The following is a 22,872-nucleotide window of genomic DNA, read 5'->3' on the forward strand; positions in this document are numbered from 1 at the left end:
TGATTAAAAAATTAAAAATAAAACTGCACTTACATCATAACTATAGTCTGCATCATTTGTTACCGTCAAGTCTGCAAGGTCTCCAAGGCCCAGTACACTTAACAAAACATCATCAGAACCCATAATAAATGACTTGCCTCCTCCAGATGGAAACGTTATTGGTTCAGCTATAAAGAACAAAACCGCTTCTTAAATGCTGAAAAATCATACAGTACAAGACAATATTGTGGGGAAATGTAAGCACTTAACAGTTATAATATTCAGTAATATAATTAATTTTTTATTTTCCCACTACCCTCCTTGTTTCTTCTACTCAAAAAATCCTATTACTGTGTAGTAATAAACAAGTATTTTATTTATTTCAGAACTGAGCATAATTTTCCACAAATAAAATATGCACTTGATATATTATTTCAGGGTGGGAGCTTTGTCTATTTATATCCCTTTGATACAACTATAATTATAGTATTTTTTAAACATAATAGGTTGTTGCTAAGTCCTTTCGCTTTCCATCATATTTGTTTGAAAGTGCTAGATATTCTCGTCCCTGATAAAAATTTAATACAAGTATTCACATGTTAATAATTTCCAGTCTCTTATATGGTGTATTAGCTTATTGAAGTAAAGCCTTAAATTTGCTCAGATTTCTCAATGGTCTAGGAAAAGGGCAGTTCTACCTTTAGTGTCAGTTTCTTTTCCCTAAATGATTAATCCATGTGATCTTCAGAACTCCTTCCAGTTTTCAAACTCTGTCTATGCTTTTTAATTTTGACTTTTTACTGAATATACTCCTAAAATAAATAATCTATACTGACTATAGCACTTTAAATTTCTGATACTTTGACCCATTAAAATCAAATACTACTATGTATTGTTATTACAGTTACAGTATAAGCAACAATTCTCCTTATCATTTCAAACATGCTTTGAAAGCAAAATTTTAAACCTAAGATACAAGGGGGAAAGTACATAAATCATTGTAATACAAAACAACATATTGAAACACATTTAAAATCCATGAGCAACAAAAGGGAAACATAAACATTCAAGCTAACTGTTAATTCTGAAAATTTTTTCATGAAACATGATATAAATTTAGAACACTATAGGAAACAGATGTAATGAAATATCAGTCATCACTAACACTACTGAAAACATTCTGAGAAGATACAAGTCTGCTTCTTTTAGATATATACCATGGTAAAAGTAAAATTTATCCTTATTTACAGTATCTTATTATTTATTAATCTGTAATATCAAAGTAAACTACATAATTTGATTCAAATAGGGTCCTGAATGACATTCATAAAATGAAGCTATGTGTCAGCAACTGACACAGAGTAAATCTGATAGAAAATATATGTAGGGATAGTAGTATTTAATTTCGTAAGTTAAACCTACTGAATCTAAATAATCTGTAGCACAGATCCTTCCTACCAGTATCTAGTATGCAGTTATTGGTAATGTGAGAAGACACTGAGAATTATAAAACCAATAGTTTAAAATTATGTTTAAGAACAGTTATATAAATTCATTAATTTAATATTTTCTCAAAGCATTTTTAGCCAGTATATGTTTTTCACTTATGCACATAATTTGTTTGTAAAACAAGTTACAATAAAATGCCAAAATTCCTCCCACTCACTCACACTCAATAAAAGAACTTTTCATAAAAGCCCAATAAAATAACTTTATCATAATAACTAATTATCTGCATTATATATTCTTTATGCAGAGATATTTTTGATCAGTTATTGACCAATTTAAGAGCATGTGAAGGGAAATGTCTAACCAATATTAGCTAGTTTTACTAGAGTTTTATATTAATTATATTAAGCAAAAGTATTATACCAATTTCTAATGAATCACCTAACTACATCTATCTATATATACACATATATATTCATTTATATATAGCAAACTATCCTGCTCACTTGGCATACTGCGTATACATCTCAGTGAATAAAATCTTTTAAGCTATATTTCTACTTTCCACAATCACCCATTACTGTGGCATATAGTAAGCACAGTAAATACTCTACCCTTGTTTTTCTTGCAGAAGGAATTAATTTTTATTCTATAAACTCATGTTATTAATGTTAACATAATTACCTACAGCATATGATCACGTAGCATTGAAATATTAGCAATTCAAAGAGAAATAAAATTACTAAAATTTGTAGTTTTTAATGATAGAAACTATGATACCTTTTATTAGACAGCCTAAAAGATTTCATCAAGCAATTTAAGCTATTATCATATTAGCATTTCCCTTTATGGAAATCTTAGGGTCTACATAATGAGGTCTTACAACAAGGTCCTTTTTGTACTTCTTTAATTAATTATTCTTTTTATGGACAATAATGACAAAGGAAACCTGTTGCTAATATATCAAGCTCTTCTTATCTCCTTCAATTTTTATAAAATCTAAAGAACACAGCTCAGTAACTGATTCCATTCATGCCAGTGGCAATATGGTATATATACACCTTAAGTCTTTACCAAAAATAGTCTGAAAGGTTGTAACATATAAGTTTCTCTCCCTGAAAACAAACTTTTTCCCTTTACAAAATGAAGTATGACACAGCCTTTAATAGGAATGCATAATTGGAGATGGCCCCTGAAAATAAGAGATTATGAACGCTAATGTTCCCCTCTTAGTTCTAAGTCAAAGCTGAACTTAAATTTTTTGTAGTAACAAATTCTAATAGTATTTACCCTTTAAATAGTGTAATAAGGCTCATGCTTATCTTTCCACCTCTTCATCCTTCCACTACTAACACAGATCACTTACATTTTTTCTTTAAAAAGCACAATTAGACATATACATACACGTTCTACATTTTTGAGTAGTACAGGTCTTAACTGGTTTTTTTTTTCCCTATAGGTAGGTCATTGGTTTGAAACATTTAAAAGGGTCCCTAATTTCTGCTAATATGGTATTGCCTTAAGGTGTAAAATCTACAGTTTAAATGTATAGTGTTACTACAAAAATTTTAGCAAAATATCCTATGCAGTATTTGGTAAAATACATCAGAAGCTAAAGAAGCTGAGCCATTACTAAATGCATAAGATGAAGAATAACGGAGGTTATTTTAGAAAATACTCTCTAAGGTAAAACAGGAAAATAGTATAACAGTGGTAAGAGATCTAGGGAAAATCAACAATTTTACTTGTCCTAGTGTTTTTCATGATTTAATATGTTTTGTTTTGGTTTTTATTATTTTACCGATTTTTCTTCACCCCTCCTCAGATATTCTTAGATTATGATGTGTGGTATATAGATTCAGAGACAACTTTAAAGGAAAATGTAATGTTATTTAGCTTTAAGCCATATGTGCTAGTAGAGAACTCAGAAGAGAATAAGATGTATTAAAAATTTTTTGACTGGTGCATGAAATTACCTTACAAAGCAAAGCAGAAATACCAATAAAATTCAATATATATGTCAAATTATTAGATAATGGATTATCCTTTATGTATGTATTATATGTCACAATAAACCTTAAAATTCATTCTCATAACTTAGAATTACAACTTTCTCAACCTAGATTTATAAAGTACTCAAGTATATCTGTTATCTTCAGCTAAAATCAGTTATGGGAAAAAAAGCCTAAACAGTAGTTTCAATTTCTGCCCATTTCTAATTTAGGCAAAATTTAAAAAATTCATTACCAAGTTGTACATGCCTGGTACCAGGTTAAAGAATAATGATGTTGCCTTATTCTATAAAATGATTAAATTAGTCAATCATTATATACATTTTTAGAAATATATATACATAAAGTTTCAAGCACAATGTCTGGCACTTAGCTGTCTCCTAATAAGTGATAGTTATTATGAGTTGCTCAATTTAACCAATATGACAAATAACTAAATAATTCTTTCCCATATGTACTATTTTAAGTGTTTTTTAAAATACTAATTTCCTAATGCTAGATCTGTAAACTAAAGTCACAGTTCAGAAAGGTGCTTTGAAATCATACATAATAGAAACAATTCCACCTAACATCAAAAGCAAAAAAAAGATCATAAGGAAGCAAAAGTAAAAAATTTCAAAATTTCTAAGACAATTACACCAAGAACTTGCCCAAAACCTTCTCTGAAGATCATATAAGCTGATCTTCAGCATTTTAAAACAGCAGCAAATTTATAATATTAAGGAGATGTGATTTGGAATTAATGTCATCTGCAATGTAAATAAACATGGTAGCTAAATTTTGTACCTTCCTCTGCTCTTGCACCTTCATGATCAGTCATTCTAGTAGAGGCTGACCTAGACTGATTTATGATTCCTGAAGGGAAGAGGGGCAGCTCATCATCTCCCAGATCAGCTATCGTGTCGTAGAGTTTTGTCCTGTTGACCCCTGTAAATTAACGTCAGCAGTAGAGGTTCATTTAACAGCTACCGCTTGACTTGCTAGCACCCTTAAAAACCAACTTACTACCAAAACAGGTTATTTTTAAGAAGTTGCAGTTATTAAAGATCTCATCTAATCAAAGACGTCTTCAATTTTTCATATCAACTCCCCCAACAAAATATGGAATTTTAATATTTAAGATATTTCCTATTTCTGAGGAGATACATATATATAAATAGCAGATACATACACAAAATTGAGTTTTTTATCACTCAATCCAAGTTCTGTAAGCTCAGACATAGAAGATACCATTAAAACAAAAAATTTTGATGTTTAAGTTAACATTTAACAGTGTAAAGAATAAAACAGGTTTTCCAACTTAATCCATTATTTTAAAATGTTAACAAAGAAATAAGTAAAAATGATTTTTATGAGGGTGCAACAAACAATTAACTTTCCCTGTGTTTATGTGGATATTTTCCTGCTATAGTCACACAAATCTGTCATTAACAAATCAACTCCAATTTTCCGCAAATGTTTTTTCTCTTTTCCCAAATTTGAAAAACCTGATTCACCCATGAGCTCTCAGCTTCTTGTCATAGTATGAAACGTCAATCACAGGCCATAAGGTTAAGGAGGGAATTTCAACTGGTACATGGATAATTCAGGCCAAAATATGCAAAGCTCAGGACCATCTAATATCATGGGATCTCTTTAACTATGAACTTCAGAAATGACAGGAGAATCATTTCTCTTACGTATTTTGAAACAAAATAGTTTTAAAAGAAAATGCTTTATAGTTAACATATAAGTAAAACAATTAAAACAGGCAAATCCAAGCCCACACAAATAAGACTGTATTTACTAACGTTAATACTGGCGGACTAATTAAGACTATATAATCACTAAATTTTACTACAGCTATTAGAATATTAGCAATTCCAAAGGAACTATCATTCATCTATGTATCCCTAAGGGAATGCCAGGTAGTACAATGGTAAGACTTAATGGAAATAGGTGGAATCTTATACATTTATTACTTTTATTTTTTTCTTTTCATTTATTAACTATTTCACAGCAATCCCTAACTTTTTAGAAATGCTTAAGTAACTCTTTCTGGATACAATGTGTCAAGTAGTCTGAATTTTCTAAAGTATATATTGGAGAAACTCAGTTATTATCTGAGGATTTTCTCCCTGACAAAGTGACTAAATAAATTCTCTAATAAATGAACAACTGCCAACTGGATGTCTAACCATCAGTGAAAGTCAACATGAAAGAAGATAAACATCATCCTTTCTCACAAAATAGGTCTCCTTTATATGAGTACTAACACCACAATTAGATTTCTGTCCTTAAAATCATGTAACCACATCCTAAGAATTCCTTTTCACCTTATAAGCGGAGATGAAAGAGACCGTTTTGAAAAAAAAAAAAACCTTCCTTTTATGTGCTCTTCAGATCAATCTCTTTCTTGTTGTTGACTTTATTCTACTCAATGCTTTCATTCTTACAAATTACTATAGAGGGTTCCTAATTGGTTTTCCTATCTCCCAATTCCATTTGCCTTCCATCACATTTGAATACTTTGGCTAGATTAGTTTTCCAAAATCATCACACTGATCTTACCACTCCTTACTCTGAAACCAAAAGCAGCACTTCAACACTCTTTGAATCAAAGCTAACTAAAATCCTGTACTTAACCCTGCATGTGCTTCATGCTGATCCTATCCAATCTCATCTTCTGGTGCTACATAATACAGATCTCCCTAATTTTCAGGTCAGAGCAGTTTACCTACAGTATATTCACCAGGGTTTCTTCTACCCTATTTTCATATGTCTTTACCTATTCCCCAGAAAGGTGAGAAAACTTCCTGCACCCAATTCCATTTCCTCTGTGAGGCTTCTGTTGATCTTCCTCTGCTCACTCTATTATATGTATGTAAACCATAAACTTTTACTTCATTAGATACTACTCATAAATAATTTCATCATATGATAAATATAATAAAGACAAGATAAAGTTTTATCATTACAGATACTATCAAGTCACATCTTCTTGAACACATGGACCAGGAAATATGGAAGAAAAGGAAAGTAGGAAACAACATTAAAGTTAATGTTCGTGTTAGTAGGAACGTTGACCGAAACAGCCCACCCTAGCCAGGCACCACAGTAACCACTTGTATGAGTTATTTTACAACAGGAGGCCCCAGTAAGGAACATGGAACTAACAAGCCACCACCAACTGGAAGAACTTGGAAAAGGTCAAAAGGAGACGCCAGTCCTTCTGTCCTACCCACCTTCCAGAACCTTCCTTGCTGGAATCCATCTTGGCTGAGGGATGCTCAGGCCATCAGCAATGACCTTGTGTCAGAATGACTGGCCAGAGACAACCCGGAAACTAATCCCACCACTAAAAAAACCCGAGACTATCAGCCATGTGGCAGAGCAGTCTTCCTGGGTTCCCATACCTTCCTGTGCTCCAGCCAGGGGCCCCTTTCCAATAAAGTCTCATGCTCTGTGAGCATGTGTGTCTCCTCTGACAATTCATTCCTAAGTATTAGACAAGAGTCCACTCTTGGGGCTGGGGAAGGGATCCCCCCCTTACTGCAACATTCCAACAAAGGTTCCCAAATCATATAATTATTATTACTTTTTTTGTTTTGTATACTATAACCAAACATTAGTTTCTGTGTGGCACAGTGGTAAGTTTAGGAAAAAGACGGAATTGTCCCTGCTTTAATTCTAGTTTCTCAAAAGTTGCTAAAAGATGAAAGCAGATTTCTTAACCAGAAGTTAACAGTCTTATCCAGCACCTGCCATGTAGAACATCTTTCAACTAACAACACATTTAATGCTCCTTCATTCTCTTTCTAAATCTAATATTCCAAATACAATAATTCTAATGAATGCAATTTCAAATAAAAGTTTTGAAATCTGTTTCACAATGAGAAAACTGTAATGGTATTAGTGTAATAGATCATACATAATGTTATTAAAATATTCAATGGCATAACTGAAGAAAACTCACTAGGTATTAAACAAAAATTCTCAATTACTGCTCTATAATCTATAGAGGAAATATTCTTCCTAATTTAAACAGCAAGAAAAGCTGTTCTTCTATGAATTATACAACAATTCATGAATTCTTCATGAATTATACAACAACCCATCTACCTCGTAACCACAGCCATCAAGTCTATACCAATGCACAATTCTCTGAATAGATTCTAGGAAAATGAAAAACAGTATGCTGTGGAAAAGCCAAACTATGGATGGACTGACAACTGCTGTTGCTAGCATTTTGAAATTCATACTCACAATATACACACTCATGACATGAAATTTATCTTTCCATTACTCTATTATTATAAGTAAAACAGTATTTTTTTTTAACTGAATCTAACATTTTCCCTTCTCAAATATGCCTCCCTTTGTTAATCAATATTCTGAAGTGAAGCAGACAATCTGGAAAAGGTTTAAGTTTATTTTAGAATAAAAGGGTTTAGTTATATCATGTTTATTAGATTTATTATATGTTCTATCATCCTAATTGAAACAAAGTTTTTACATGACAACTGTCATCTTAAAAAAAAAAAAAGGCATCACGGTATTCAGGAAAAACTAGGTTAGCTTAGCTGCAAAGTGATTCTTCAGCTTAAAAATGTGCACCCACTGAAAACAGCATCTAACCGATACTTTCTGCCCCTTGTCAAAATGCTGCAATTATTTTTTGGGGGAGAAAAAAGAAAGAGAAACCAAGTTGAAGAACTGAATGGTCTGTTTTAACAGTGTGAAACTAAAGCCAGAAAGAGAAAACAACTGCATCTCTTAGCTGAAAAAGTAATAATCCTTTACTATGAAACAACTGTTTGTCTTTGATTTGATGCAGGATACTGAATGGTTTTATGGACTCCTTATACTCTCTCCAAAATAGAGGGAGCTTAATCATCATAGTCCCTTTATAGTATGTGTCAAGGTACTTTTATAGGCCTATGGAAAGTTACTGATACAAAATAATTTCTCTTTAAATGTTCTATAACGCCTAATATAAAAAGTCATACTATACAATAATTTCATTCCCTCTTGAAAGTTTGTTATCCTGAATCTGGAATAGCAAATGACAAATACTAATATGAAACTAAAAAAAGAAAAAAAAAAAGGAAAACTAGAAAATTATCCAGGGATACTTATAATCTGTACTAAAAGAAGTAATGAAAAGGTTTTCCAATGTATGATAAACAAGTCAGGAGATATACAGCTATTCAGTAACAAGGGTAAAGTAAAGAAGGGGAATGACAAATCTTATTCTACACATGGAAGACAGGAAAGTTAAGATAAATAAGAACAATTAACACAAATTCATTGACCAAGACTCACATCTGTAAACATACATATTTCAGAATGTGAACCTCTGAAATGGAGATCTTTCCCTATCTTTGAAATGGGAAAAGCATATAAATCTTTTGAAGAAAGGATATGAAATAATCTAATCTTTTATAAGCCACAATTCCATAAGTACAAAATAGTACAGGAGTAACAAAAAGCAAGAATAAGAGTATTTATCAAAGGAAAACATATTATAATCCATAATTTAAACTTTCCACGTTGAAAAAACTGAAATATTGAAGTCTTAAAAAGATTATTACCTCCTCCTTCATATTCTAAATAAAGGTTCCAAACTTCAGATGTTTTACCCTTATTTCAGTTGCTATACAGTGTGATTTGTTATTGATTTACATGTTTTTACTTAGACATGAAATACAGCAAAAAAAAAAAGAGAGACCACAGAAAGCTAGAAAAGTCCTATCAAAGATTTAAACAAAAGATTAACTCAGAACGATCCCCTCACTTTCTTCCCCAATTACAGAAACTTATAACATATTTAAAGATGACAGAAAACAAAGTTTTAGATTCGATAATAGTATTGTATCAGTTAATTCCCTGATTTCCAACATTGTACTGTGGTCACATGAGAGAATGCGTTTGTGGTAAAGTCACACACACTAACATACCTAAGGAGCAACATGTCTACTACTTATTCAGTTTTCTGAAGCGTTCAAAATAATAAATGTACATATGTAAAGAGACAAGAGGATGAAGCAAACGTAGTAAAATTTTAACATTTAAAGAAACTGTGTGAAAGTACATGAAATTCTTGTAACTTTTCCTTAAGTTTGAAGTTATGTCAAAAGAAAATGTTACAAGGAAAAGGAAGCTTAACTCTTCTGAGGCTTGAGACCAAAATAACTGTAACAAGTCTCTTTAGTTTCATGGCCTTCATTTTTAGAAATACTAATTGAAAAAGCATATGTCACTCAGAAAGAAATTAATTCTGAATTGTGTTTACAGTCCAAGGCAAAGCTGTTCCCTTCCCTAAGGCAGGAAAAAGGAAGGGGGAAATGGAGTGAACAAGCTGGAAGACAGATAAACATCACCTTCCTGGCTTCTGATTTCAGAACTCTTTCCATTTAAGAGTCAAATCATGGTTGAGACTTTACAAAGTTAAAAAGCTGGCATTCTCGCCAATTTTCCCATTAAAAAAAAAAAAAAAAGGCATTTAGATTGGATTACATATGTTGAATTCACATGCTGAAGTTAAGCAAATAATTTTCTTCTAAGAAGCTGGAAAAATCTGTAGAAACGGAGTGCTATGATCCAAAAGGTGTGACTAATTCACACTTTGGAATAAAGGAAAAAAAGAAAAGGCTACAGTTTATAAATTAGTCTAACTTATACAAAGCCGTATCTGGGAAAACATGAGAAAACCCAATGAAAACAGATAATAAAAATGCTAAGTAAATTTCATGAATTCAATCTTTTCACGAAAAACTATATCTTAGCATTAATATGGTAGTCTACCTGGATTAAAACCTAAATTTACTACCCACCAATTTAAAGAGAAATTTATTTCCATGGCAGGGATTCAAAGTCAACATTTTTACAGTGAACTCTATATTTAAAAGTTTTTAACTAATTCACAAAGGAAGTATAAAAAGAAACAATTATTTCCTAATTATTCATTCTTGAGACACTGTTGGAAACCTCATCTTTTCATGGGTAACCTTAAAAGCACTGGTGTTCATAAAAACACTAAAAATGAGAAACAATCTAATGGATTAACTAATGGAGGCTACGTTAAATCCACAAAATGCAATACTATCTAACCAGTTAAACTGTATTTAGATTTGTCATCTAATCTAATGACAATTAAGAAAAAATGAGTTAAAAACAATGATATTCTTGTTGGAAATTGTTAAAGGAGGTTTATGTAGAAAGACATTTAGAAAAAACTGGAAGAATATATGCCGAATAGAATTTCTGAGTTATCGAACTCCAAGTGATTTTTACTTTTTTCTTTGTGTCTCTAATATAGTACTTACGTTAAGCATATATTACTTCTACGGCTATTTAAACAAAGTTAGCTTATTTTAAAAAATCAGACACAAAATAAAAATTAAAGGGGATTGGTTGAATAAGACGGTACACATTTTGATAAAACAGTACTGAGACATGAAAGCCTTAGGGCATGAATCCAAGGTCGCCAGCTCCTGATTTAATCACAGTAGTTCCCTTTTGCTCATTTCTCATATCAGGTTCTGAAATATTCTGTTTGACAACAGGGTAGCTTTGTTTAAAGAAATTTGAAAACGTTGTATGGCAGAATATTTATTGACATGAAAGGATATTTTCTGTGAACTGTTAGCTGAGTAGGCAAATAACAAAACTGTATACTATGATCCTACTAAATAAAATTAATTAAAATTGTATGGGAATTTTATTTATTTATTTATTTTTGTATGGGAATTTCAGATTTTAGTTTCAGTTCTTCAGTTTCCAACAGTTCTTAAACAGATTTTTTTTTCAATAAAAAACAATTTTAGAAAAATTTAAAACCTAAAACAAAAAAAACCTTAAGTTGACTTATATCTTCTTTCTAAACCTCAAAAAGGGACGGGAATGAAGTGGAGATGTTGAGGGTCAGTCACAATAAAACGGGTCACACAGATTTTTTTGGTTTCCTAGTGCATATAAAAGTTATGTGCTGGGACTTCCCTGGTGGTCTAAAGGCTGAAACTCTTCACTCCCAATGCAGAGGGCCTGGGTTTGATCCCTGATCAGGGAACTAGATCCCACATGCTGGAACTAAAAATCCCACATGCCGTAAGGAAGAATGAAGATCGCACATGTAAGACCTGGTGCAGCCAAAAATAAATAAATACTTAAAAAAAAAGTTATGCGTACAGTATACTGTACTAAGTATGCAACAGCATTACGACTTTAAAAAACGTACGTCTTAATTAAAAATACTCATTAAAAAAAAAAAAAAGCAGGGTTGTCAGAAACCTTCACTTTATGTAAAAAACAAAACAAAACCAAAAACCCTGGTGGTTCAGTAGTAAAGAATCCTCCTGCCAAGGCAGGAGACACAGATTCATTCCTAAGTCAGGAAGATCCCCCGGAGAAGGAAATGGCAACCCATTCCAGCATTCTTGCCTAGGAAATCCTGTGGACAGAGGAGCCTGGAGGGCTATACAGTCCATGGGGTCACAAAAGAGTTGGACATGACTTAACAACTAAACAACAGCAACAGATAAGAGATCTAAGCATTCTATCAGGAAAAAAATGGGGTGTCTATATTTGAAATGAAAAGTAACACTACCTAACATTCTAAAGAAATCTTCAGCATATAAGTCAGTTTATGAATAACATACACAAAATAAGTAGCCTAATATTTAAGTAAACTACCTCATTTCTTTTTTTTTAACTCATTTCTTAAAAAAAAAAAAAACTAAACCCTAAAATTCTAATGTCATTGCATCTATATTACAATGTTCAATCATGCAAAAGTACTTTTATACTCAACATGCATTAATTATATAGGGAAGAGATGTTAAAGCTGAAACACAGTCCCTGCCCAGCATTAAACATCTTTAAATACACCAAGCAATTCAATGTACAGTAAGAAATTTCTTAGAGAACAGTTTGTATTCACATGCAACAACATAAATTAGCATAAGGTTATAAAAGAAAAGTGCATAACAGGTAAAATTTCCAAAACTCCTTATTTTCCTCTACAATACATTAAACCACTCAAAAACTGCTTTACTGGAGGAAACTTATACCCTTTTCCACTGCAACTGCCATTTCATACACTAATTTTTTGTCACCAGAGAAAGGAACATGAAAGAATGTCTATACGGTTTTTGCCACTGTCATCTACTGTTTTCTCCTAGACACAATCAAAAAAGTTAGACTAGAGGAATCAATGGCCAGCCAGTTCAAAATAAAGTAAATTTCAGTTTCTTCATTTAATACTTTTAGGTCTGAAGATGATTTTCATGTGGCTGTTCTTATGCCTGATTTACAAAATGGAAATGAATTACTTCGTTGAGAGGTGCTGTAGCTAAATATATACTTTCAAAATACATTGGTCAAGATATTAATTGTGAAAAATATAGCAAGGCACCCAAAGCTACTTAGCTATTAACCAAACCAACCCCACTGCCACCACTACCTTACTCCCCTGACCTTAATCTACCCGAGTAGCCAAGAAAACACTACCTAGGAGAGCTTTTTTTCTTTTGCTACTGTTACTGTTTGTGGTTGGCTTAAGAGTAGAAAGTAAAAACTGTGGAAAGGGCTTTCCCATTCACTGTATTTCAGAATTCTAAGAAACTAAGAAATGTAACCTTGATAAGACCTAGTTACAGCAGTAATTATCAAGAATCGAGAAATTTATACTTTCTTCCTTTTAAACAAATTTCTATTATTTTTCATCCAAAGGCCAATATTCCTTAGAGTTCTGCAAACTTTTAAAAGTTTAAAATATAGTCAAAAACCTTAAAATCTTTCCTTCATCCTTACCCACATATTTAAAATAATATCCCACTTGATTTTCCCATACCACCTCCTAAATTATATTCAAATAAATTTCAAATATACAACAGACAAAGTTTAAAGTTAGTTGCCCCTTGTATGAAACAGAAAGAAGTTAAAGACAAAAAATCAGAATTGAGGATATTTTTTTTTCTCAAAGATTGGAACACAAAAATTATAATAGAATCTGCACTTACTCTTCACCCCTTTCTTCCCCTTTCGTTCCTTCTTGTACTGTTCCTTCAGCTTACTTATTAGTCCCTGGTCTACATCCCAAACCTCAGTAGTTGGGGAGAGGTCATCTTTATCTACATGCAGCATATTATTAAAAGAAAAAAAATCAGCAGTTGGCAATGCAAGCTGTTGGCAATAAACTGTTATAGCTTTATATAATCATAATAAAAATGTACTGACAGTATATACTCAAAGTACTTTAAAGGTGCAGTCTCAGTTTTGGTATTCACAAGTCCAACTCTGAAAGCCCATCTCATAAGTTTCTAAACATTAATACTACAAACAATAGTTAAGTGGTGCTTCATTTCTATGAACTACAAATTTGAAGGTTATTATTCTTGTGGTAACTGATATTTTTACAAAGGACTGACATTAGAAATCTAATGTTACAAAAAATAGATCACTGCATCTTTATAAAAATGTTAATAAAAAATTATTCAGCCAGCATCATAAAAGCAAATGAATGAATTACATGCGAACTACTCATAAAAGTGCAAGCTGTAAAGGTCAGTGCTGTTTCATTGATGAGAATATTCATGCACCTTCTGTCACACTGATTCTGCATGCACAAGGTAACTGTACTAGTGGAGAGGCATTCTAGTCCAATATAATACATACATGGAATTCCAAAATACATCTCAAATAATCCATACAAAGCATTCAGAGAATCCCACCTCTGCCCCCACCCCATCCAAATAGTTCAACATCTCATTACCTTCTTCCATTGGTCTACAACTAAGATTAGCAAAAAAAACAAAAAACAAAAAAAAACTCAAATTCCACTGAAGAACTTTTTAAGAGTTGGTATTTTTAGGGTAAGATAAAAGCAGTGACAAACATGGAGAAGTGAAAACATACATTGCTGTACATCTGTTACAGATGGTACTTCAACTATTTTAGCTGAATAAACAAATCCATATTTGTTTTAAGTAAATACTTGTGCCTATAAAAAAATTTACCCTATAGAATACTACAGGAAAACAGCATTAAAAAAAAGCAAAACAAAAATATGTCTATTTGAATTAATTTAAGTAATAAAGGCTTTTCCATCTTTTAAGTTTTAAACTATTACTTCTTAAGTTTAAAGTTGTTATTTGGAAGTTTAATATTCTGTTAAAGATCAATGAAGAGTTAGTTTACATAAACCTGTTACTAAATAAAAATTATACCAAAACACATAAGCTAAGTCAATCAAGAAGACTGATATAAAAGGGAGATTTTAGAGAAAATATACTTTCACAATTTTTGATAACTTATTATATTTCTGGCTTATAAGTCTTATAAATTCCATAGGCCTCAATGTATGGTGGACATAAAAAACATCCTTTTGCCTTACAGACAGTTATTTGTAGCAAATATAAAAGATCCTCATATTTAAATGGTGCACAGGGTAATTCCTTGGTGGTTCAGTGGTTAGGACTTGGCGCTTTCACGGCCTGTAAAGTTTGATTCCTGGTCAGAACTAAGATTCTGCAAGCCTCTTAGGGGAAAAAAAAAGGGTACAGAGAAATTCAATTTTCTGTACCTTGAGTTTTTCCTACTCTAACAGCCCTCAGTTTCTACCTTGTGGTACTATGATCTTAGGTAGTCAGTGTGTAAAAAGCTAAACTCAAAACTTTAATACGCTAACTTCAATTAGGTGAAACTAGGTTATCAAAGCCTGAGATTTACACATGATTATCAAATCTGCAAACTGTAATACTGTCGTAATACTGATTCAAAGAGAAAATTCACTTTTCCTGTACTCTACTCATGAATTTCCTGAAAACTATGTTATATCAAGAACTGTTCTGTCAATTCATCTAATATGCTAAGAAAAATGTGATCTAAAGAAATAATTGCTTTGTGCTCACCTTAATAAAACTAGTAATTCTTATTTTTAAAAGGGACAAACTGACACATTTGGAACAAATTTTGTTAACCTCATAGAAACGACAACAAAAAACTTCAGTGGTATAAACTTTACACATGAAATTAAACAGGAGTTTTTTTAAAAAGACATCTGTATAAAAACTAAAGCTGTGAATGCTCTAACTGGAGTAGCAAAGGGTAGTGAAGTGAAAAAGCAAAGGGAAGAAAAAAGGATAAGCTTAAGAAAAAAAGAAATATTACTTGCAAGATAACCTTGAAGCTAGAAAACAAAGGTAAACTTAAGGCAGTGCAGAGAACAGGTTGGTGAATGCATATGTGCACAAACATCCTGAAACATGCCTGGTAAGTAACAGCTGATTTGATATGGCTTATAAGAAATAGTTAAGAGCAAAAAGGAAGAGGCAGCATAATCTTCTACATATTAATGCTGTTTTAAAAAAATCTAGGGGGAAAAATATCAAGAAATGAGGTTGAATAAGTTACGGGAACTTTTTTTCCAGTAAGAAAACACAAATATACACAAAAAAATTGATCCTTGACAACTCAAAACCACAAAAGCCTAAAATTCTATTGTGGTGATTCTAACTACCAAAGCAAAGGAATTAAATCTACTTAATGTACCATAAACTTGAAACTAATTTTATTCAAATATTTAGTACTTTATCCATTTAAACACAGTATTTGTAGCCCTATAAATTGTACAGAACACAGTTTCAAAGTGTAGCAGACAATAACTAAACATCTTTAAAATGTTTAGCAAAATTAGAAATGCTCACCAATATTTCTGATTATGCCAAGAATTAATAACTATTAAAATTAAACCGAGACTACCCTGACAGACAAAAAAGATTTAAAAGCTTTCTAAAAAGGAGTAGTTTCATAGAATAAAAGAATCCAAAATCAGAGATATTTGAGTACTATGCTAGTATACAAAATAAAAATAACACAGATTATACAATGTGGGTGAATACAGGGATGTTTTATTATGACACACTATTAAGAAAGAAAAAAAAAAAACCTGTTCTTTACCAGGTAACTTAAATCGGAAAATCACTTTCCCATTTGTAAGTAAACTCAAATTTTAAGTAAATAAATATAAAGGGATATTTGTATATTCAGTCTCTTTGCTTTGGGGAAAAAAACTGAGTATGACACATATTGAGTAAAAATGAAAAATTCAAAAACACTGCATAGATCCTTTATAAAAAACACTGCACAGATCCTGTGATAGTTTTCATTTCTTAGGGAAAGAAACTACTTGAATCATTTTGTTCTTAACAGAGTCCTTTCCTTCTTAAGAACTTAAAATGCTTTAAAGATACTTAAGACTTGTCTGGAAGGAAGAGACTTTGTTGGTTACTTCCATTACACAAAAAGATTCAGGTCACTCTCAAATATTAATAAGCAAAAGTAAATAAAAGTATCAAGAGTTGTCATTCACTAATTAGGTTCTCTCTTGAAACTGTTCTACAGTCAAAAATTTTTGGACAGGACCAATCAACTGTACACTTTTTATGATAGAAGTAATGCCATTTTATACAAATCAAATTCCTGAAATTTTTATATATTCTTCTGATGGACAGTTAAACTTCCAGCAATTTTAGGTGAAGACAATAGGAAGGGAAATGTGCCAAGATTTAGCTATATAAATGTCTGAAAACTGCTTTCGATTTTTTTTCCTCCCTTTAGATATCTAAATGAGCATCAGTAATGCCCAGATAAACAGTCAAACATAATAACAGATTATTATGCACTTATTAAAAATGATGTCACAGAAGAATAATTAAGTGGAAGTGTGGGTTATAAACCAGCACACAGCAAAATCCTGTTAAATACAGACAGATAGATATAATTATTAATCATGGTTCTCTCTACATAGCAGTGTTATTGATGATTTTTAATTTTCTTCCATCTGTGGGTTCTAAACCTCCAAAAAAACCAAATGAATTATAAGATAATGAAATATTTATATAATTTAAATATATTTCTATAATTATTTTAAAATCTAGAAAAAAATAAATAGTACTTTAGAAACTATTGGAAAAAAATAAGGTATTTCCAACATTGATAGGTTGTACAGGAAAGTAAGAAGAAAATTAGATTTTTTTTTTTTTTTTGGAAAATTAGATATTTTTACTGTCCTCTTGAGCAAGACTAATTCTTAAGAAGGGTAAACTTCTATAACTTAGCAATTTTCAAAAAGTACCAAAATGTATATTCAAAGTCTAGAAGACAATTGTGGAAATTGTTTTTTATTTTTAAATTTTCAATTAATAGGCCTCCTCTCCCTCCACTGAGGAGAAGTTAAGATCTGAAAAATCATGCTTGACAATCATAAACGATGAGAATGTTGATAACAAAATCCAAACCTTTTAAGTACTCAATTTGTATCAGGACAGTCAATAAATATTATCTCTCAGGTTCTATCTCTCTTGCTATTAGCAATATTCAGCTTAAATATATACATGAGGCATTTTTATAAACTGAAGTGTGTCTCCTTATCACTAAAGTAGTTTTTAAAAATCCAGTGATAATCCCTCTTGCTAGTAACTAACCAATTTTGGTATTCATGTGAAATATGCATTAAAATACTTAATACCCTTCTCCAATAAAGCTGAGTTCTCCCTACCAGGTACACGTTGGTATTAAATGTTGACTGAATGAACTTTTTTTTTGGTGTGTCTACTATTAACATGTTTTTAAAATTTATTTGTAATTGAGAATAATTGTTGAACCATGTTGTGGTTTCTGCCATACAATGTGAAATCAGCCATAAGTACAGAATGAACATTTTTAATTGAAACATCATACTGGACCTCAGCTATTATCTTAAAATACTTTGTACACTTTTTACTTTACTTTCTAATGGGCTTTTTAAACTCTGTATAAATAGAACTGTTTTAACCCTTTTAGTTATAGCTAGATGATTATTAGCAGTAGATCACTTCCAAAGGCTAGGCTCTTAACATGTCTGTACAGTGATTATATGTAATAAAGTTTAAGTGTCAATAAATCTTGTTCATTATAGAGCTATTATTCAGAATTAATAGCTCTATTGTGTGTATGCGAGCTCAGTCCTGTCTGACTATTTGCAACCCAATGGATTTGGGTTTCAAGAAGATGACTCTTTTTGGTATGCCTGTATGGTATTATCTGATCAGGCATACCATACAGGCATACAGAAAAGAGACACCTTCTTGAAACCCAAATCCATTACCAAATTAAATCATGGGAATGTTTAAATGTACATGCTTAAAAAAAATCTGAGAAGGAACTGGATTTCTAAATTAACTGAAAGTTTCAATTCTAAATCAAGACAAATTTCAAAAATCAAAATCCACCAGAAGCCGTATATTAAACAGTTTAGCCACCAAATCTAAATAAACTGATGCAAATACTCTGAAACTATTGAATACCACTTTTCTCCTTGCTCTCAGTTTAACTGCCAGCATACATTCAGATACACACATTCCACATACAATATTTAATAAAATACATCTTTAAGGCCTAGATGTTTTCCCACCCCCATATTTCTTTATCACCTTACCCCATTCTGTGCCATCCCCTGAACTTCGTGCTTCTCCAGCTCCTTCACCATCTTCAGCAGTTACTAAAAAATCGAATTCTTTCAGTGCTTCCTCAGTATCAGGGTCATCAGTTAGGTCAGCAGCTAAACCTTCATTACCTATCTGTAAAGGGAACAAAAGCCAAGAATTACCTTTATGCTAAACTGTAAAGGTATCCTTTATGTTTTCACACAATTATCTTTACTTTTGCACTTCCATTTTTAGGTTATTTAGAAACAAAAATCTTAAGATTTTCTAGAAAGTTAAACAATCTCAAATTATATCCTAGCTAAATGGTTGTCAACAGTGCTCCAAAGTGTGATGCAAGTAATGTGGCAGTAAGAATGGTTAAAACCTTGATCTTCAAGTATGATCATCCTCACAAAGAACATCTCTTAATTACAAAATATTTACAGGTAACTCTATTAAAGACCTGTGCAGTCACTTACATTCCAGTATGTTGTGTTGAATTGACCTCATTCACTGAGAACTGCACCCGTAGGCCATAACTCATAAGGATATGGCATAGTTAATAAGGACATTAATGCAAGTCAATAGCTGTGGTATTTATAGTAATGCTTCTCAGAACAACAACAACCAGAAAAAAAAAATCAAAATCTCTATTCATCCATGTCTCACATGAGTATGTGGCAGAAAGGCTGAAAACTGCTTTTACGGACTGGAAGCTTTTGAGGAACATTGGCATTTTCCCCACATTACTATAAAATCCCAAAGAACTACAATGGAATTCAAAAACCACAGCTGAAATAATGTATACTACTATGATAATTCACACATGGATCATCTAATCTATTTTTGCTCTTATAACTAATCTGTATCAACACTAAAATACATCAATGTGTTTCCCAGGTTATAAGCAAAAGAAGACTTTCAGTAATCCTTAACAAAGAGTGAAGAGTGTTGACACAAACATTTACAATTCTTAGTTTATTCCCTCACCCAGAGTAGGAGTATCAACTCACATCAGTTACAACTTATCACTTGTTTACTCCACCTCAAGAGATACTCTACAGCAGTGATTCTTAATTGTGATCCTGTTTTTTTTTCCTTCAAAAAAGTTCCAAAACACTGAACTAGTCCCATAAAAACAGACCCTTTTTTGCCAATTAGTTAATAATAGAGTAGATAATAATTTCTACTATATGTAGGGTAATTCAATAAGAACTATATAAAAAACTTTCAAATGACATAATAAAAAATCATCAATAACTTGCAATGTAATTTAAGACATCTTGAAATTTTCTATTCCATACACATGACTAAATACATTATAGTTAATAAGAAAAGAGAATTCTTACTTTGTGTTTATTTATCCTATGTTTGTCTTTTCCTTCTGGGATGCCTTCAATCATGTCATTTTCCTCTTCTTCGTCGCTGTCATCAGCATTTTCTAAGAAATTGAATGTCTCAAGAACATCACCAGAAGTCCTATAAGAGAGGAAAAAGATGAATCAAATATTCCAATGACAAATATTTCTTTCCGTCTCCTATATTTAAACAGCACTTGAAGGTACTAGACAGATTCAAATTAAAACTTACTTAAAATGTATTATCTAAATATTCTACCCAAAAATGAAAGATCATTTATGTTCTACAGTTAAAAGATGTTAAGTTTCTATAACAATAGTACTTTAAGTAATTATAGCATCAAAGTAAAAACCCTATAGTTACTAGGCACTCAAATGTAGTATTACTTCTCAAAATAAAAGTTATTGTAATTAAGAAACTTGAATTTGAACTCAGCATTTCTTTTAGCCCTACAACCTTTTACAATGTGGCCCAAATGTTTAAGGACTAAAACTGAAGTTTAATTTATGAGGCTACTCAGATTTAAAGTAATGGTAAATCAGATATAGAACATTCCAATCCTTTTCACAGATTTTTCTTAACTACAAAACAGGATTATTAATAAACTAAAGAAATACTTTCAAGTGTTTCAGAACCACTCTTATAATAGGTTAACAGTCATAATCTATTTTAATCTATTTATTAAGTCATTTTAAAACTATAATCTGAATTCCTCATCTATGTACAAAAAACAGTTTTCAAATAGTTATTTAAATGTCTAAAAACAGAGGCTACAACAGAACAGTGAAAACTTCAGCTGAACATAGTCTCTCACAATGAAAGTCTCAATTCTCCCACTGACTAGCTGCCTGGATTTGGCCATGTCATTTAAACACTGTGGCTTCAATTTCTTTACCTGTGGGAATTAAACTAGATGATCTCAAATATCCTGACCAATACGAACAGTACATGGTAACAAAAAGAATAATAGTCTAAAAGTTAGGCTTTTCCCCCCTCTCTCTGACTGGTTCTATTAGTCTAAAATAAGGATATAATACAATTCAGACTAGTTTTTAATAGCACTTTGATATAGGGCCTTAATAGGTCTACTATACTGTGCCTAATCCAGTACATGGTTCAAGGACCTGTATAAAAACTGAATGTAGATACTTTTTTTTCCAAGTGCAAATCAGTAAGAACAAACAAAAAACTATCATAGTAACAAAACACATACTTTTCAGATCAACATCAATAATATGTTTCAATATTGGGGGATTAAATGAAAGGCAAAGAAAATATTTGACAAAATCAGCACATCAATGACAGAAAAATTTAAGAATCATAAATTTAAGACATTACAGTTTTTTTCTGAACTTTGAAAAATTAAGTACTGTCATTTCTTGTATATGAATTACCATCTCTAAAATGAGAACTCATGTTTTAGGTTTTTAAAACTGTATTTGATCACAGCAATACATGCACAAGACTTTAAAAAGTCAAAGAGAGCACAATCAATAAAAGAAATAACTGATGAATTGTTCCAAAATTAAAAACCCTTGCTCTTTGAAAGACACCAAGATAATTTAAAGAAAAGTCTACAGATTGGGAAAATATACTTCCAAATCATACGTTTAATGAAGGGCTATATACAGAACATTTACATCTTAACAGTATCAAAGAAACAATGAGCATGGGGAGATCATCAAACAATTTCGGTAAAAAAAGACATGTGCATGGTATACACAGATGCTCAACATCATTAGTCTTTAGGAAAATGGAAATTAAAGCAACCAGGGACTGTGAAGGGTCTGAGACTTTGCCCCACTTGCAAGCTAATATGCTGTTACTCTTGAGATGTTTCTTTTTAGCATTCATGAAGGTGACCTTTGTATGGATTTTTTAAAAATTTATTTTATAGTGTAACCAGTGAAAACCCTTTTGATGTGGAAACAAAAATGCTTGGAAATACATTCTGTAAATATATTACATAAATTTTTAAAAATTACTACTTTAATAGTCTTCTCAACACCATTTTACCTGTTCTCTCTGACACTCCTATTCAGATGTTAGCCTTTTGGGACCCATCTTTATATTTTCCTATCTTTTCACTCCTACTTTCTTTCTTTCCCCTTTGCTCTTTTCTGGGAGAGTCTTTTAACCTTATCATCCAAGATCTACATAAAAATTATTTCAATCACACTTTAAGATTTCTATTAGCTCTTTTTTGATTTCTCATCAAACCTTATAAAATAGCTTATAAAACATCTTATTGTTTTATGGATGTATTATTTTTCCCAGTGCTTACAGAAGAGTAAACTTTTGAAAGTCTTCTCTGAGCTCCATTTTTTGATTTGGTTCCTTCGGTCTCCAATTTTCACATCAAAGTCTCTCCTTAACTGTTAGCATTTAACAGTGAAGCAAAGAAAAGCTAACTGGATATACTGTGTACATGGGTGAGGCTTGTCAAGTAGCTAGCTTCACGTCTGTGTAAAAGGGCAGAAACCAAAACATTTCATTGGCAGATCCCAACTGTCAGTATCAGGAAGTCTTCTCTACCATTAATAGATCATATTTCTGCCTGGAAGGGATTTAAGATCAGCTGCCAACATACCAGAAGCCAAGCAGAAGAAAACAAGAGATCTCACTGC

General features: G+C 31.6%; 1 protein-coding gene across 4 annotated transcripts in view; it reads right to left on the reverse strand.

The window, feature by feature from the left end:
- The window catches only part of STRN3 (striatin 3), a 100,492-nt gene that overhangs the window by 18,195 nt on the left and 59,425 nt on the right, over nucleotides 1–22,872 (reverse strand). The window contains exons 6-10 of one of the 4 annotated variants that reach the window (XM_043921434.1): nucleotides 20,236–20,365; nucleotides 18,898–19,039; nucleotides 13,442–13,552; nucleotides 4,227–4,367; nucleotides 34–167 (exon numbers count right to left, since the gene is read on the reverse strand). In XM_043921434.1, the coding sequence (XP_043777369.1) occupies nucleotides 34–167; nucleotides 4,227–4,367; nucleotides 13,442–13,552; nucleotides 18,898–19,039; nucleotides 20,236–20,365 (658 nt within the window). The remainder of the gene's footprint in view (nucleotides 1–33; nucleotides 168–4,226; nucleotides 4,368–13,441; nucleotides 13,553–18,897; nucleotides 19,040–20,235; nucleotides 20,366–22,872) is intronic. The other 3 variants (XM_043921435.1, XM_043921436.1, XM_043921437.1) reach the window with 3 other exon arrangements.

Source organism: Cervus elaphus, chromosome 13, assembly GCF_910594005.1.
Source record: "Cervus elaphus chromosome 13, mCerEla1.1, whole genome shotgun sequence".
Classification (NCBI taxonomy): Eukaryota; Metazoa; Chordata; class Mammalia; order Artiodactyla; family Cervidae; genus Cervus; species Cervus elaphus.